This window comes from Pipra filicauda, unplaced genomic scaffold, assembly GCF_003945595.2.
Source record: "Pipra filicauda isolate LSUMZ 115617 unplaced genomic scaffold, ASM394559v2 scaffold71_size5581439_pilon, whole genome shotgun sequence".
In the NCBI taxonomy this organism is placed as follows: domain Eukaryota; kingdom Metazoa; phylum Chordata; class Aves; order Passeriformes; family Pipridae; genus Pipra; species Pipra filicauda.
This window is the reverse complement of record NW_024104887.1, coordinates 4,700,211-4,717,074: the sequence shown is the minus strand read 5'-3', so window position 1 is coordinate 4,717,074 and position 16,864 is coordinate 4,700,211. Positions and strand designations below refer to the sequence as shown.

The window sequence follows — 16,864 nt, the reverse complement described above, 5'->3', positions numbered from 1 at the left end:
CCGCCCGCCTGGGGGCGCCCTGGCGCGGCGCTGTCCCGGCCCCGTCACGCGCGCCAATGGTGTCGGAGCGCTGAGGGCGGCGCGGAGGCCGCGGCCGGGCCGGGCCGTGTGAGGGGACCCGGGGGCTCTCCGCCGTCCCCTTCCCCGTCCCCTCGGCAGCGCTTCCCTGCGGGAACCCCCCGGGCATGGAGCCCGCTGGCCCTTCCGTGAGGGAGCTGAGGTGAGCGGTGAGCGCGGAGGGGCCGCGGGTCTGAGGGCAGCTCCTCCGAAAAGTGTAGCCAAGCGGTTACGTAAATTAGCCGAGAATTAGCGAAACTTGTGTTTGTGCTTATTAGCGGGGTGTGTGTGTGTGTGTGTGTGTCACAAAATTGGCGGCGTTGCGCAGTCATATGAAAGAGAGGAGAAAAGCTGATTTTCTGTTTTGGGAGGCCGGTGCTGGGGTGGTTCAGGGAGGCTTATGGGGCATTGCTGGGTCCCCGGGGCTCCCCAGAGCCCTCGTTGTGTGTAATGAGGGCACGGGCATCAGCGCTACATTATAGACATTATCTGTCCCTAACGTACCGGGCGTCTCGAACTTGTCGCTTTTTGTGAGGAAGAAGGAGCTTGAGTAGGTCTTTGGCTTCTGCTTTCACGATGTTTATATGTTGTGTTTTCCCCCGTCAGTAAGCGATGTCCTGTAGGCTCGGTTCGCTACAGAAACCTGCTTAGAGGGTAGTTGGGTGACTGTGACACGAAAATTAAAAACACCAACAAACACTGGCATTTGCTCAAAGATCCTAAAAATCATCTGAAGGTGGTATTATAAACACTCTGACCCTAAAAAATTCTCTACTGAATCATTTGAGGAGTCGGTGACTCTTAAATAACTTCAGTACGTTCCTTGTATTTAGGACAGTGTTAGCAGAAAGTGCACTGAAGCTTTGCTCCAGTGGGACTGGGAGCTTCCAGGATGGTTTCATAGAATCACAAGATGGTTTGGCTTGGAAAGACCTTTAAGATCATGTCCCAAACCCCTGCCATGAGTAAAATCCTCCCTGTGGTACAAGCTGTGTTTGTGACATCTGGTGGAAATGGGCATCACTCAAATCCCCCCTCCTGACTGAGGGCAGTGCTTGTATGGCCCCGCAGTGAAACTGCATAATTAAGGATGTTCTTAAAAATTTTACAAGTGTTTTTGCTTTTGGTGTAAATTCTGCCCCTGCAATCTGTGTTCTTACTGGTACTGTAGTCACTGGGCACTTTGAAGAATTGAATTTCTGTCAGTAATGACTGATGGCTTCAATATTATTTCGGTTTTGTTTAATCAGGTAATTGTCTTACAAAATTAGTAGCTAGAGAGCGTTCCCAAGTGATACTCTGATGGCAGAATTAGATCTGCAGTGTACCTACATTTTTTTTTCCCCTATAAATTCATTTTAGAATAGCTTTTGACTGACTTCAGCATAGTCTTACAAAGAGAAACTATTGGTGAGGGAAATTATAGACCATTTTAGTGTAATATGCAAGGTCACTTCCCAGCTCTTCCACATACATTGTGTGTCACCTTGAGCTGATTGGGGGATAAAAATACAGCCTTAATAATGGATGTATTGGTGGGATTCACTGTTTAATTATCAGTGTTTATAAGGTCCTTATAGGCCTTTAAGATGGATGGAAAATTAACATTTATTGTATTTTTAAGTCAGTCTGACATGTAGCAAGACTGATGGTTGAGTGAATCTCTTTTTATAAGCTCTGACATTGAAATCACCACCTCGTAAAGAAACCAACAGACGAGTTCTATGACCTGCAAATGTTTCTGACAGTGCTCAGGAGGAGCAGTAACTTTGCTTGGTTTTGGTCAGAAGTTTGTATGTTTGGGAGCCGAGGATTATATTTCTTCTTGCCTACAGACAGGCACATGATCGATTCAAATCAACAATAAATTCTTTTAAATCTCGAGCTTATATAATTAAACCACATTAAATCTATTATGAAGAAACAATTCCCTGTGTGTGGTAGGACGTGATTGCAGCTTTTGTAACAACCCAGTGAGCGCGGTGGCAAGGCCAGAGGTTGTTTTTTTTTCCAGCGTCGCTGCACCTACATTTGTCCTTTTGTGTTAGAAGCTATGCTGAATTCCACTTGGGTTTTTTATGCACTTGGGATTTTAATGGGCCAGTCCTTCCGAGGGCAGGTTTGATTTTGAGCAGATGGCATCCCTCAGCGGCGAGGATGCGTCTCAGCATTGCGAGGGGCTCTCCCTGAACGATCTGGAAAGCCTGCACAACTTCCGCAGCCGCTCCGGCAGCGTCGGCAGCACCGGCTCCAGCGGCCGCCTGCAGCTCCGGCAGAGAGTAGCCCACCTCATGGCCTGTGTGGAGGACGTCAGCTCGGACGACGAGATCCACAAGGAAGTGTCTCGCACCCTGGATGAAGCTTTCCTCATCTGCGGGAAAAAGCTGAAGTGGCAAGAGTTCAGGTTTTGTTCCCCCCAGCTGGTTGTTTCTTCTGGCGGCGCTGGGGTTTTTCTTTCAGGCTTAGCTGGCAAAGAGGTTTCTGAGTGATGAAAAGTGACAGAAAATCTTTGTTTTCCGCAGGCAGGAATTCTGTGGGGAAATCAGAGCGTTCTTAGGGTTGGTTGCCTGTCCACGCTTCAGTTTTAGCAATGGTTTTGTGTGATTTTTGTTTGTTTGTAGACTACACTTAGTTACCTGGAACGTGGGCACAGCTTCTCCACCTCCCGATGTCACAAGTTTACTTCAGCTCAATTCACTGGGCCCGACTATGGATATGTACGTTATAGGGTAAGTATATATTAAAGAACTTGCTTTGTAAGTTTATTGCAAAGCTGCCAAGTCTCAACAGGTTATGGTTTGTTTTGGGAGGACTGTGTGATGTGAATCGCTGTCTGGGAGATGGTTTAACACTATCACTACCAGAAGGTGAAGACTAACTTAGTCTAACTAACAGAGTACTAACTGACAACAAAGATGATTTATAGCAGGAGAAGCTTCTCTTCTTTATGCTCCTTTAACTTTGTTTTTCTTGGTGTTAGATGTGTTAGACCTGTGGGTGGGTTGAACTGCTTGTGAGTGAGAAACTGAACAGCAAGAAATTTCTGACTTAAGCTTAGGGTGTTGTGATCTGTGTTCTGCAAAGGTTATATGAATTGTGTTGAAACCAACTGGTACAGTGTGAATAATTGTGATGTATTCAGCTTACAGGAGGTGAACTCAAAAATCACCAATTTTCTGTCTGACTTGGCATTTGATGATCCGTGGAGCATTTTTTTCATGGCTGTATTGTCTCCCTTGGGATACATCAAGGTAATTATTTACATCTCTTCAGTGTCACAGCACTGAAGGAAAGTGTCTTTCCCAGCTCCATTCAGATTTCTTTTCCTCAAACTCTCTATAAAAGATTAGTTGACGGTGTTTTTTGCAGGTGTCGGTCACTTCCACATTTATTAGAAGTGATTTGTCATCACACTTGTGTTTTCCTGTTTTGTTGATAAGGGCAGTTTTAATTTTTCTCTATTAATACTAGTGTCCTTAATTTTAGCAGTAAAAACTGGACATGTGGTTTTTCATGTCTCACTTGGAACAGTTGGGCAGTTTTGATGCTTTTGCAGCTCAGATGACACACAACAAGAAGCTGCTCAGCTACAATGGCAAGGGCAGGTGCTGCAGAATCATGTGATGAGTAGAAATACTCCTGTCTTAGTAAGAACACACTCTCAAGGAACAGAGTCATGAAGATTATTTAAAATGAAATGTGATGTGAACTTACACTCAACAGCATATCTCTTGTGGCCACAATATCTCTGTCTCTTGTTGTAGAACGTTTTCTTGCTCTGTGCAATATTGGGGAACTCCATTGTGATGTTTCTAATGTAGTCTTGCACTATAAATATCCCAAGCAATGGCAGTGATTTTTGTTAAGATTGCTAAGGTTCCTTTTTCTTTTCTTTTTTTTTCCAACCTGTTTGCAGGTGAAAATAAATTGCATATATGTAAAACAGGATTTTAGTGGGTATGTGTATTTATCTGAGGACTTCAGATTTGGTTGAAGACCTACAACATTATATGGTAGTTTGAAGGACAAGATTTTTGGGTAATATCTGGGGCATAAGACCAGCTAAAGTGCTGCCTATTTTAATAGTGGAAACAATAAACATAGGAGGATATCCTGAATTTCTCTAATAAAGAGAAATTAAAAGCCTTTTGAATGTTGTCTTGGTTTTCTAAATCAAGCATTATTTCAGGGTGATTTTGCTGAGATGATTGTATTATCTGCATGCTAATCAGACTCAGCAGTCGTGCTGTTATTTTAATTGTGATTAAACAAAACAAAGGACCCATTGGGAATTATGAAAAGGAAGAAACCCACATTGTTCATTCTGGTTAAGTCACTGCTGATAAACATTCAAAATCTGGCTGTGGGCTGACATTCAGGCCCTGCATACAGACAGTTGAAAGAATTCCTAGTGGTATGCCTGGCTGATTTTGAATTCCAATTTAGAAATGTGGCAGTTTGGACACACTAATGAATGGATGCTGCCACCTAATGGCTTTCAGCAGGACTGGATTAGCTCCAATAATAGGAGGGAGCTGTCAGGCCAGGTCATAATCAAAACAGGCAGCAAGGAGAGGTTATCCTAGGACTTAGCCAGGAGGGGAGGAGCAGTTACCCCTTGGCTGACCTGTGACGAGATTGGATGCAGAGAGGTGGGTGTCATCCTTGGGACTTTATGTCCCTTCAATGACAGGGTCTGTTTTCCAAGTGTTAAGTTGGTCATAGTCAATTCTTTCACCATCCACAGGATCATGTTCCCTCTGTGCAAGGTCTTTGCTGGATTTGGCTTTAAGTGTTTGTGGGACTAGTGCTGGTTCCAACAGAGGAGGGATTGTTGTCTTGCAGTGTTCAAGACCTGGAGAGAGAGGTGGTTTCATATGGATCTTGAGAAATGTCTGGGGATTGGCCACAGCAGAGCAAAGTAAAGCAAATAACAACGGGACTGGCAGATCTTGGTGTCTCATGAATGCAATTATGGAGAGGAGAATGGTGGCTACTGAAATATTTATGCATCATCTAATAATTGCAATCCATCCCTTCAGTATACTGTTTAATATTTTGTTGGTTCAAGGACAATGTGAACATTGACATACATTCTGAAATCATTTAATTGTGTGGATATGGAGGCAAGGAAAGGAGGAATTCCGTTTTAAATTTTGGGCTGAATGTATGTACTTCTCCAGCAGTTGTATAGTCAGTGTTGTTCTTAACAGGAGGCTTTATTTTAAAGTAGGCTTTTTCTAAGTTAATCCAGCATAAAATTGAACTGCAATTAATATATTTCAATGCCTGTATTTTAAATTTAAATTAATTTAAAATCATTAAAACAAACAGTTAAAATGAATTTTGTGTCTCATGCCAGGAACATTGTAAAGTCCATAACTTTTTAATGAAGGGTATCTTTATTAGACTATTTCCACACACACACAAAAAACCCTAAACCACAAAAACCCCCCGTGTCTTATGTGCTCCCTGAGTGTTGTTGCTTTGGAAGTGTTTGGTAAATCAGTTTTACAGGCACTGCAGGCAGGGGTTGCTGCTGTTTGCAGCTCATTGTTTTTGCAGATGTCTAGAATTACCTGCTGTGCTTCTTAGGTGTTTTAGTGACATTTAGAATGTTTAGTGATCTGCTGAAGGATGGTTCAGTTTGAAAAACTTGCTGCTGTTGGAGGACTTGTAGGTGTGAGCTATTAAGATTACAGGTGAAAAGTCAAGGATTTGGTTCTTTATGAACAGGATTCTTAAAGATAGACAAGAGGCTGGGGAGGCAGAAGTAAAGTCTTTAAAGAGATTTGGGCAAGGTCAAATTCAGATTTGTAATATGATGTTCCAGCTGTGTTAATTAGTTGAGGGATTGATCAGATTTGTCTATAAGCAGGGAACGTGTTCTTCACAGCACTGGAACGTGCCTGTGTTTACTGTGTCCCAGGATCAAAGCCACGCTTGGCGAGGGAATTGCATGACTTCTGCTATGGTGTTCTTCACCTAAAAGCTCCTATGGAGTAAACCCCAGTTATTCCAAATGCCTCCCTGGAAATGACCATTCCCTCTTTCGTCTCTCTTCCAGCTCTCCTCCGTTCGCATGCAGGGGTTGCTGCTTCTGACCTTTGTGAAGCACATCCACCTGCCCTTCATCCGGGACATCCACACCCAGTTCACACGCACGGGCCTGTACGGATACTGGGTAAGGAAGTGCCTGAGACTCGGTTGCCCTGGTCACTTATGGTGGTGTGTGTGCCTCTAAATGGTTTCACGCTGGGAGAGAGGAGATAACAGTTCAATTAAAAATTTATAAACTGACAAGCAGCGAGACTCGTTTGTCTGAGCCGTGTGTGCAAGTGCACTGCACAGCCCATAATTCTGCTAGTTTATTAGCTGACGGGCAACAACTTCTGTAGGATGAAATTGTATTGATTTAAACCTAAGTAGCAAAGATTTAGGTGTTAACAGTTACGTTTGGAGGCTCTGAGTGTAGGTTCAGGGGATGTTGTTGATCTGCTGTCCCAGGGGAACAAAGGAGGAGTCAGCATTCGCATGTCCCTCTACGGCCACACGATCTGCTTCCTGAACTGCCACTTGCCAGCCCACATGGAGAACACAGAGCAGCGACTGGATGACTTTGAGAAAATCCTGGAAATGCAGTTTGAAGGAGAGAATATTCCAAGTACCTTGGAGCACGAGTGAGTTGTTCACCCACTTGGTGTTGGTTTTATCCGTTATATGGTGAACTCGTGCACTGAAGAGTTTTGGGTTTGGAATTTTTCATCCGTCATTTTTATTTTAAGTGTCCCTTCAACCTGAATCCTGGGGGGAAACAGATAACCTGAAAGGTGGAGATCTGTTTTACAAGGCTGTTTTCTTCCTGTCTTTAATTACATAAATTAGTTAGCATATAGACTGTACAAGCCATGCAGGAAAGCTTTAGGAAGCCTGTTTATACCAAAAATCCTTCTGATTGCTGTTCAATGTTCAGAGATGCAGATCATTAGGAGGCTCAGGAGAAGTTAATATTCAGGCAGTAATGAGCAAGCAGCAAGAGTGCAAGGGACTTAATTTACTGTTTCAATTACTTCAAATTTTTGGTGTAGCAGCAGGTTGTCCCTGTGTAAGCTTATCTATAACTACTTAATGTTTGTTTTTAAGCTGTTTGCATTAAGTAATATAAGTGATTAGGGCACCTAATTAGCATAATGGCTTTTATTCGGTTGAATTCTTCCCTTGTGTTAGTGGATTCCTATAAATCTTCCTTGGTTTTTTTGCATTTATTGTTTTTTCTTCTTCTTCTTAAGTGTTCTCTTCTGGTTTGGAGATCTGAACTTCCGGATAGCAGACTATGGCATCCACTTTGTCCGGGAATCCATCAATAACAAGCGTTACAGTCTGCTCTGGGAAAAGGACCAGGTACGTTGCCTTAGTCTGGGGGGGGTTTGGTTTGGTTTTTAATGCATACAAACACAACATGTTAGTTAACATTACCTCTGGAGTTTCTAATTTCTTTCAAAGAACACAGACTCAGAGCAGGCATGAGGTGGAACAGGTCTAGCTGTTCATTCTCTCACTTCTCTCGGTCATAAGCCCCAATTAATTGCCAACTATTTCTGCTTTTGTTTAGTTTCTTACTTTACAATGCTTGTGTTTGACTGGAGCTTTCTTAGAACTTCATGTCTTATCTTGATTTCTCCTCTTCTCCCAAGAATTATTTTTAAGAGAACCTTATTCTGGAATTTGTTTTGAGTATGACTGCCTCAAAACTTGTAGACAGATCATGTCAAGAGTTCTGGCAGTAACAGAGGCACTTCTGAACTTACCTTTCCAATTATGTTGTACTGACCGAGATGTTGAATTCTTGGAGGAGCTTTCCCAATCACCCTTTAAGCTCTGCATTTTAAACATGAACTTTATAAAAACTACTTTTTATTTCTGCAGCTAAATATGGCCAAAAAGACAGAAGCATTTCTTAAGGAATTCATAGAGGGTCCTTTGCAGTTTAAGCCCACCTACAAGTTTGACCTTTACTCGGATGTGTATGACACAAGGTAAAAGATGAGTTAAGATGTGGGATATGGGGGTGAATGTGGGCTTGGTGAGATATCACTGTAGTAAGTAAACCTGAATTTCCTGAAGGTACTGGTTGACTGGGGCTGTTGAGCTACTCTGTTAGGCTTGTTCACTGATCAAATCTGAATAAATTAATATTGCTGGCTGATGAAGCTGGAGTCTGCTGATTGCATGAGGGAGGTAGTGAAACAACCCAGCTTCCTTTTTGAAAAGACTGGATTAACAGAATAAATGAGCACTTGTTTAGGCCACTTCTGTTTTGTTGTTTACGGCTAAAAGTGCCCACTGGTTGTCAGAAAGGAGCAAAAGAACAAGAGTAATTGTCTGCAATTTTTGTTTTCCTTCTCTGTTTAAGCATTTTATTTGGTATGCTGGTATTTGAAAGTTAATGTAAATTTGTCTTCACTGATTATTTTAAGTTGAAAATGTAGTATCTTAAGTTTCTGAAGTTTTTCTCTGATGCTAAAGTTTGTTGTTAAGTATTAGTCTTATATTTTAACAGGAGGATAAGTTCCTGTCCAAACAGGGGTTTTGTACTGATCTTTTTCTTTACTTCCAGAGAACAGAAGTCCCTGTTTTGGTTTAAGTAAGAAGAGAACTTTCTGAATTTTGTAGTTTCGTAAATATTTCAGAATCAAAACAAGGCTCTTTTCTGAGCTTTTGATTTGATTTTTGTGAAATATTTGAAAATCAGACGACAACTGATTTTCTTTAGGGACTTTCTGAACCTGTCTGAAAGCTGTAGTGTTATCTACTCTGCTGTTGCACTTAACATTGGATGTTATTCCTTTATATCCAAAGACATTTTGCTCCCTAATTGAGTGTAAAGATATATAATGAGACCAACAGTAAATCCAGTTAACAAAAAAGACTTATAATAATCCGAACCCAGACATTCTACAAATGATTCCTAGCCTGGTAGTCTGTACTGGCTCATTTAAAGAACAGAAAGTGTGCTTACACATACTCTGTGTGATCTGCTGCTGTTCAAGCAAGCAGAGAGACTTTGCTCAGATGGGGGGAGATCAGCAGGCTTGAAAAGTGTGCTTTTAATGAAATCCACAGTGTTTTGTTACTTTTTGATACTTTTTCAGTGTGAATTTTGAGGTTTTGTTTCCCATCTAATCTGCCATTTTCTCTAAAATAGTGAGTGTATTAACTTAAGCTGTTTCTTTGGTATTTTCTTGCACAGCAGAGCAGACATATGGCAGCTCATAAAGATTTCTGTCGGTTTATATAATTACTGGAGTAAGTGGGATAAGGGCCCTTAGTCATTTAAAATCTTTCCACCTTACTAAAGATGAGTCAGACATGCATATGGGAAGGGGTAAAATAAAAATATGTTGAATATTGAACTAAATGGCATTGGTTTTGATATTCAGAGTTATTAAACTGACAGTTTTCCTTACACATCCTGCTCATTAACTGTTATAACTCAATCCAGTCCATTCTAATTCCTCTTCCATAGGGTATGATCTTTTCTCCATTTCAATTTGAAGTGACACATCCACACAGAGGAGTTGCTGTTAAGTCTTCCTCCCCCTGCAGAGGGAACCACGGAAGGCTCGTGTCTTCTGTTGTTACTGATATGGAATAGGAGGAAACTCTGCATTATGATTACAGTTTGATGTACAGCACAGTTGCAGGCACAACTTTCTTGATCATGGAATTTTGAAAGCCTGTTGTTTTAAGACCTGCAATGCAGGCTGGTACAATTTAGAGGAACTTTTAAATAAAGCATTGCTGTGGCACCTGTGATTACCATAAGCTACCCAAGTTTGTCCCCTTTTTTTGTTGTTAAAAGAAACTTGTCCTCAATCATCTTGAATAATTTTGAACATCATTCACACTCTTCTACATATTCCTTATGTTTATGCCCTCATTTCTCAGAATATCTATACATTTGAAGCTTGGGGCAGTTGCTGTATTATCTCAATGTTCTTGAATTTATTTTTTTTTTTTAGGAGAAAGTATCATTTCCTGTATGAAGTCGACTAACCCACTGAAATGCCCTTCTCCCCTTCATTTTACTCCTCTTTCAGAAACCCATGAAACTGGTCTGTGGTTAATGGAGTTCAAATTGAGGAAATGTTGGTTGTAAAGCATTTTGAATAGAGCTGTAAAATGAAGCTTGAATGCGATTGCCCTCTTTTATTGATACGTATCTGACTGTCTTTGAACTCTGAGTAGATTTTGCACAGCATTCTTAGCTTTTGCCAACTTGTTTTTCTTCTCATTTCACTTTTACCTTGCATTTTTGCAGTGAGAAGAAACGAAAGCCAGCATGGACTGATAGGATTCTTTGGAGAGTGAAACATCTCTGCCAGAATGCATCAAAGGAGGGCGAATTCTCTGAAGAAGAGCAGACAATTTTTGTTACTTTGAATAACTATGTCAGTCACATGAGCTATGGCATCAGCGACCACAAACCTGTTACAGGAACATTCGGGCTTGAGGTGCTGTCCCAGTTATGTTGTTAAGAAAAAGTTTGTTTTACCAGGTGTTACCTTACAGAATCTGGTTTTCTGAACCAAAATCTCTGTTTCCTTCTATTTATAGTGAAGGCAGCAAATTGGTGTCAGTTTATTTCCGCTCAGTTAGGAGTCCCACAGCAGGTGTGGCAGAGAATAACTTGAATAACTAAAAGAATGACAGAGTTGACTGACTTTAAAATCTGTTCTTTTGCCTAGTTGAAGCCTCTTGTCTCAGTTCCTTTGGTCGTGCTGAATCCTGAGGGTGAGTGGAGTGCAGAACACGATGTTATCATCCGCTACTCCGCAGTGCCTGAATTCCCCAGCAGTGCTTGGGACTGGATTGGGCTCTTCAAGGTAATGTTCTCATATCATGGTTCTTCAGCAAAGATGGTGAATAGGACTGGAGGAGGTAGTTGCTAGTTTTAGGGCACTGTGATTCTTGCCAGTGCAGAACTCTCTGATTTAGTTGTCTCTCCTTGATTATCGTTAGTTTCTGTGCCAACAGTTTAGCTCCATAGATGTGAGTTCTTTCACACCCTTAGATTCTCTGCTAAGATACTGTGGTGATTTATTTAAATAAAATGTTAAAGAAGCTATGGAGAGGAGTTGTCCTCCCCTGATGTCTGCAATTCAAGAGATTTATGTAGCAAAGAAAGAACAAAAATAAGTTAGTGGAAGGGTGAGAGAAACAAAAGTTATGTGCGTGCCCCTAAAATGTTTTTGTCCTAAAAGTGCAGTGTTTTAATTATGTCAGTGAAGTAGTAAACAGCTCTCACAACTTTGAGTTTTCCATGTAATATGCTTTTTGTTTCCTTCAGAAGGCTGATGGTTTGCATCTTTCTCTGCAGGTGACTTTCAGGCATATGAATGATTATGTTACTTATGCTTGGGTAGAAGATGATGAAATCTCTTCTAACAAAGACAGTAAACAAGTAAGTCAGTTGTATTTCTTTCTAATGTAGTTTCCCACAGAGTAGCATTGAAGGTCTGTTTGTCCCATATCCCTTTCCTCTGGGGGGTTCTGTATCCTCTTTCCCAGCTGAAGCTAATTGGGAGCGATATTATTGTTTAAAATCCCTCTTCCTAATTCTTAGTAATTTTCAGGTAGTCTGGCACACCTTCTCAGTGTGATCATGTAGCTTAAGGGAATTGATGAAAAAGCAATTTATTCCTGTAGTGACTTTTCACTGTACTAAAACTACTGTCATTTTATATTTTGATCTGTTTCTGCCACTGCATTAAGTAATGGACCATTTTTTCATCTGATTGTCCAACTTGCTCAATGTATCCTTAGTATTTATTATTTTGGTTACAGTTGTAAGTATTTACACAGTTAGTTCCAGGTACCTAATACAGCTCCAGATTGAGGTTTCTTAGACTTTGTGTTTTGACTACTGAATGTTTTGGTCCTTCTTTAAAAACTGCTGTCTGTTACAAAGCTTGCTAGTAGTGATTACCTAAAGTGATTGAAAACAAACAAACAAAACTTATTTGGAATACAGATGGTGTGTTGCCAGAGATATTTATCTGAGCAAACAGAAATTAAAATTTAATTTTGGAGACATGGCGAGTGCAAGGATGGATAAGATTTTCCAGACAAGGGAAAGCAGTTATTTCACATTAAAGATTTTGTAGGTTAGCGTCAAGTTTACAGCAGGAACCCAAATTGTATTGTGTAAATACAAAGCTTAGAAATCTGAGCACTGTGAATGTTGTTTTAGCAGGACACTGTGGGGTGCAGTCTGGGGACGGGAGTGGTTTCAGGACCGGAGCAAACCGAGGTGGTGCTTTGCTCTGCTCGCTGCCACCAGGAGGCAGCTCCGCTCCCTCCCTGCTGCTCCGTGGCCTTGTCCTGTCCCCTGCAACCACTCTGGGCTTTTTCTTCTGCCTTCTCACTGAACCAACTCATCTTGCTAACATGGTGAAGGATATTCCTTTTCCTCCTTGACTTAGTTTTCAGATGGTTTCATAAGTTATGTTTTAAAACCTGCTTATAAATAGTCAATACTGATTTTTAAGGTGTCCTGAATGGCAGAGAATGATTTTTTGTAAACTTCTTTTTCTGTGGAAGTTGCTCATTGCCTGTTCTTATTCTTGTTGCCAGGTTTACATGAGTGCTTCAGAAATACCTACTATGGGAGGAGAATTTTTGCTGTGTTATTATAGCAATAACTTGCAGACAATAGTTGGTATCAGCGAGCCTTTTCAGGTAAGGTATTTGGAAGCACTGATTAGTGTTGGTGTGATCTTTTCAGTTTCTTTTGCTTTCACCTGCATCTGAACATAGATGTGTGCAACTGTGTTAATACTGGAGGAGGTGGCAGCAGAAGGAATTCTAAAAATTATATGTCCTGGCTAACATCCCATAAAAGAATTTGCTGATGTGCTAAAAGACTCTTGAGTAGCTGTTATGGCAACATAGCAGTGAAATAAGACAGGTTTCTTCTCTCTCAGCTTTTACTTTTGGAACGTCAGGCTCTCATGTTAGGTCCTAGTTTCTATAAAAATGAGAACTCAAGTGCTGCCCAATTTCTGGTAGATTATAAGTGAGCTCTTTGTGCTCCGTTCTGTGATAGATTTGCACAGAAGTGTTTCCTGTATATTAATCACTTGAATTTGGGAAAGACAGCACAGCTGGAACTCAAGTTAATTGTTTAACAGGCTTCATTTAATTTCTGAAAGGATCACTTAACCTGCACAAGCAAGGTGAAGCGACCAAGCATTGCTGCTTCTACACAAGCGCTGTTTTTTCCAAAATAATTTTGTTTGTGCATAATTTTCCGTGCTGTCATAGCTGTGCTAATGTGTCGTGAAATGATTGAAATAGAAGTTCTGCACTGCTGTTGGATGAAGGGGTTTTAAAAGACTGTGGAGCTGCATTGCCTTAGGGGATACAGTAATGAAAGTCACTGGGCTGGCTGATATATCTCAGTGCTGCTGTTCCTGTTTTTCTCTCTGTTTTGGTGAGAAACATGGCAGTGTATTTCTGTTGCCTCTGAGCTTAATATCTACCAGAGACTCTGCAGGATGGTTGTCAGTTGGACATGGATACAACATCCAATATGCCTTTCTTTTTGCATGACACTTAATGTTTTGGTATCAGTTTAGTGGATTTTTACTAGATTTTTAAATTTTCTCAATTCTTAGCAAGTATGACAGACATCTTTATGTAATGGTATATTGATAGTGCAGAGCAAAACGGTGGTTTTGAGTTGTTAATTTGTTTTTTAATTTGTTTTTCTCCCAGATTCTGCCCAGCAAAACTTCAATAGAAAAGGATTTGACACAGGAAGAGAACAGCTGGATGCAGAAACCTGATGATCTGGAATCACGTGATGAGTCTGAAGACAGGAAGGGCATTTAGTGGTCCTGATTCAGGAGTCAGATGATTCTTTATATCTTAGTGATTGTAAGCTTTTACTCTTAGAAGATGGAGTAAGACAGGTAGGATTGTTCAGAAACTTTGTAAGCTCGTGGAAGATAATTTATTGTGGAAACAGATATTTTTATTATGGGGAGAGTAACTCTCTTGCACTGGATGAGAACTGTAAACATAGCACTTAATGAATGCTGTATGTTTTAAGGTGATAGACATTTCTAATACAATGATTTAACCTAAGGAAGTTGCCATGTTTAATAGATTTTTAGGCTCGTTCCCTTTTTTGTAGAGGATATTTTATTTATGATGCAATATTTACTATGCTGTAACCACTTAATAATTGATTTCCAAATTTTGAGTTTAAATGAAGTTATTTTAAAATATTTATTAGATATGGCCAGTTAGCTTGTTTTGAAATTTTATTTGACCTTCAAATGTAAGCTAATTACCTTTTGGGAAACATGTGTGACAACAGGTCACATGAAAACAAAATCCTTGGAGTGTGTAAGGTCTCCTTTGGTAGATCCTTTCCTTCATGCCTTACTGAGAACTCTCTGTAGGATTTTCCATTTTTAATTTTTCCAAATTGAAATACATTTATCAAAATGTATTTTTCCTGATTTTTTAGAAATTCTTCTTTTATAAAACAATTAAGCAATTTGCCTATTGCCTTTCTCCCCCTCATTAAAAAAAGTAAAATGACACCATTTTTATACCAGTCCCTGGCTCGGAGTTGACCAGGATCCCACAATTTCTGAAAGAAATGCTTTGGCATAGGTGAGGAGCCCATGATTGTGAAGAATTTGGCATAATCTGTGCTATAAAAATTGTAAATCTCTTCCATTTAGAGCAATCAGTCTTAAAAATTTCTGTTTTTCAAAGGGTGCTTAGACCTTAATACATCCTGTGCACTTGAGGGTGGAGATGCAATAAGAAACTTCATGTACTTTTAGGAACCTGAAAGGTAGTTAGCTTCAGAAATGGTTTTGTTTCTTGATGAGGAAATGGAGATATTTGGAAAGGATTGGAAGAAGCACCAACATTCCACAGAATCTGAGACTGCAGTGCTGGAAAAGAGCACTTGTGAGTCTCCCATGTTACAGATACAAAGCTTCCAGCTACCTACCGTGTGTGGTAAGTAGAGTTAGTTACTAATCACTGTCTTGGTGGTCAGGGATGGAAAAGAGCCAATTTGGTTCAAGTGGAAGAGCAAAGGATGTTGGTGTGTTTATGCTGGAATGCTGCTTCAGAAATGAATCAACTCCTTTTTGCTCTCTTTCTCAAAGCCTTATTTTTTTCAGGATTGTTTCGAGATAGAAAGTTAGCACCTTGGTGTTTGTTTGGCGGTTACTTGCTTGTATCATTCTCTGTATAAAATCTTTTGAGGGCCAGGTGTCTTTGTATGCTGTGGAAGCTCTAACATAGGTTATCTGGTTAGGTAGTTGCAGTGGGGGTTAGGAACACTTGGCCTCTGTAGGTTTTAGACATATTCAGCTTAAAGCTTGGTGTTGGGAACTGCTCCCAGTTGTGAGTAGTGAGGGCAGGTTCAGAGGATACTGTGTTCATTGCCTGGATTAACACTGCCTCGAGGTTTACAGTTTGTACATTCCTGTTACACTTTGGAACAATATTAGAAACAGTTTTCACATTTGTACCGGTCTCGCAACAATTTGTTTTGCACTGAATCTTTCAGGTATGTGACTTCTCATGGCAATTAGGGCACCAGACAAATCCCTGCTGAATTGCAATAACTCTTGCAGTTCTCGAGTTGTCCTCTGTTTCTGATTTCACTTGTGTAACCATTACCATACTCCATGCAAGGAGATTCTGTGGAGAGCCCAAAGAACAGTGGTCTTTGAATTCCAGACCACAGCTGGTGATTTATTGTGGACCAAGATCCAGTTTCTTCCAAGCAGGGTGCATCTGCTGTTCGGGAGCAGCTCAGAGGGGGAGCCACGCAGCCGCTTTGCTGGGGCGAGACACTCGAGAGCCCTTCTGTTGTGTGGGAGCTGATAACCCTCTGTCACTGGACACAGAAGCTGCATTTTGTAAACTAATCCTTTGAACCACAGGACTTCACTGAAAATGCCCACGGCAGCTGGGATTGGAACTGCTTGTTAGTAGGATGCTGCACAGAACTGTACTTCTTTCTTCAGTATTATGCACACAGAGGCACTTTTGTTTACTACTGTTACCTATGGTAGCTTTTCAAACTATTCCATGACCTGTAATGATGCAATTTCTGATGAAATTTATCTTTCTTAAAACACCTTTAATTGGATGTTATAATCACTGGAAATGTTTTTATACTCATGTATTTTCTTTTCATGTACCTCTAAAATAAATCCTGGCAGTGAAGTGTTGTACATGGCCTCTGTTGATTTGAGAATGAGCATATTGGTTTGGGTGGGGAGGATTAATTTGTGCACGGTAACCTTTCTCCAGGAAACTTTGGTCATGTTTGATGCACAGATACAACAGTGTTTTAGAGTGGAAATCAGTCAATAATAACATGGTGTAGGGCTTTGGGCTGCAAAAGAAGGGTAAGGACAGATGCTATTTTTCTTTTGGATAAAGCAGATTCATCTAATTTTTTTTCCCCTATTTCAATGAACCCAATATTAAATGAACTTGTCATTTTGCATTTCTGTCCCCCTTACCCCACTGAGGAGGGTTTGGTATTTTCCTTGTAAAAATGCACAAACATTGTGCATTTTAAATTAAATTGCTTTCTTAATTTTTAAGAACAGGTTCTTCTAATTTCACTTTTTCACAGAGAATTTTTCACGGTGCGATTAGAGGTGTCATTTTTGTCTTTGTGAGAGAGATCTGCTTCATTATGCTTCGTATTTTAAATTTTGCATGTTTTAATATAAATTTGTACTCAAGTAATTTC

General features: G+C 40.4%; 1 protein-coding gene across 3 annotated transcripts; it reads left to right on the top strand.

The window, feature by feature from the left end:
* Positions 1 to 57: 57 nt before the first annotated feature.
* On the top strand, positions 58 to 16,334 carry INPP5K (inositol polyphosphate-5-phosphatase K). 3 transcript variants are annotated; one of them, XM_027725910.2, is made up of 13 exons: positions 58 to 220; positions 2,679 to 2,786; positions 3,200 to 3,308; positions 6,125 to 6,241; positions 6,565 to 6,737; positions 7,347 to 7,458; positions 7,984 to 8,093; positions 8,675 to 8,701; positions 10,379 to 10,571; positions 10,806 to 10,943; positions 11,438 to 11,521; positions 12,694 to 12,798; positions 13,837 to 16,334. In XM_027725910.2, exons 1-13 carry the CDS (start codon positions 186 to 188, stop codon positions 13,951 to 13,953), a joined length of 1,428 nt encoding a protein of 475 aa, XP_027581711.1. In that variant the 5' UTR covers positions 58 to 185; the 3' UTR covers positions 13,954 to 16,334. The 3 variants fall into 3 exon arrangements, with proteins under 3 accessions (XP_027581711.1, XP_027581712.1, XP_039245191.1); XM_027725911.2 differs by lacking the exon at positions 8,675 to 8,701; XM_039389257.1 differs by lacking the exons at positions 58 to 220; positions 8,675 to 8,701 and adding an exon at positions 239 to 2,461.
* Positions 16,335 to 16,864: the final 530 nt, after the last annotated feature.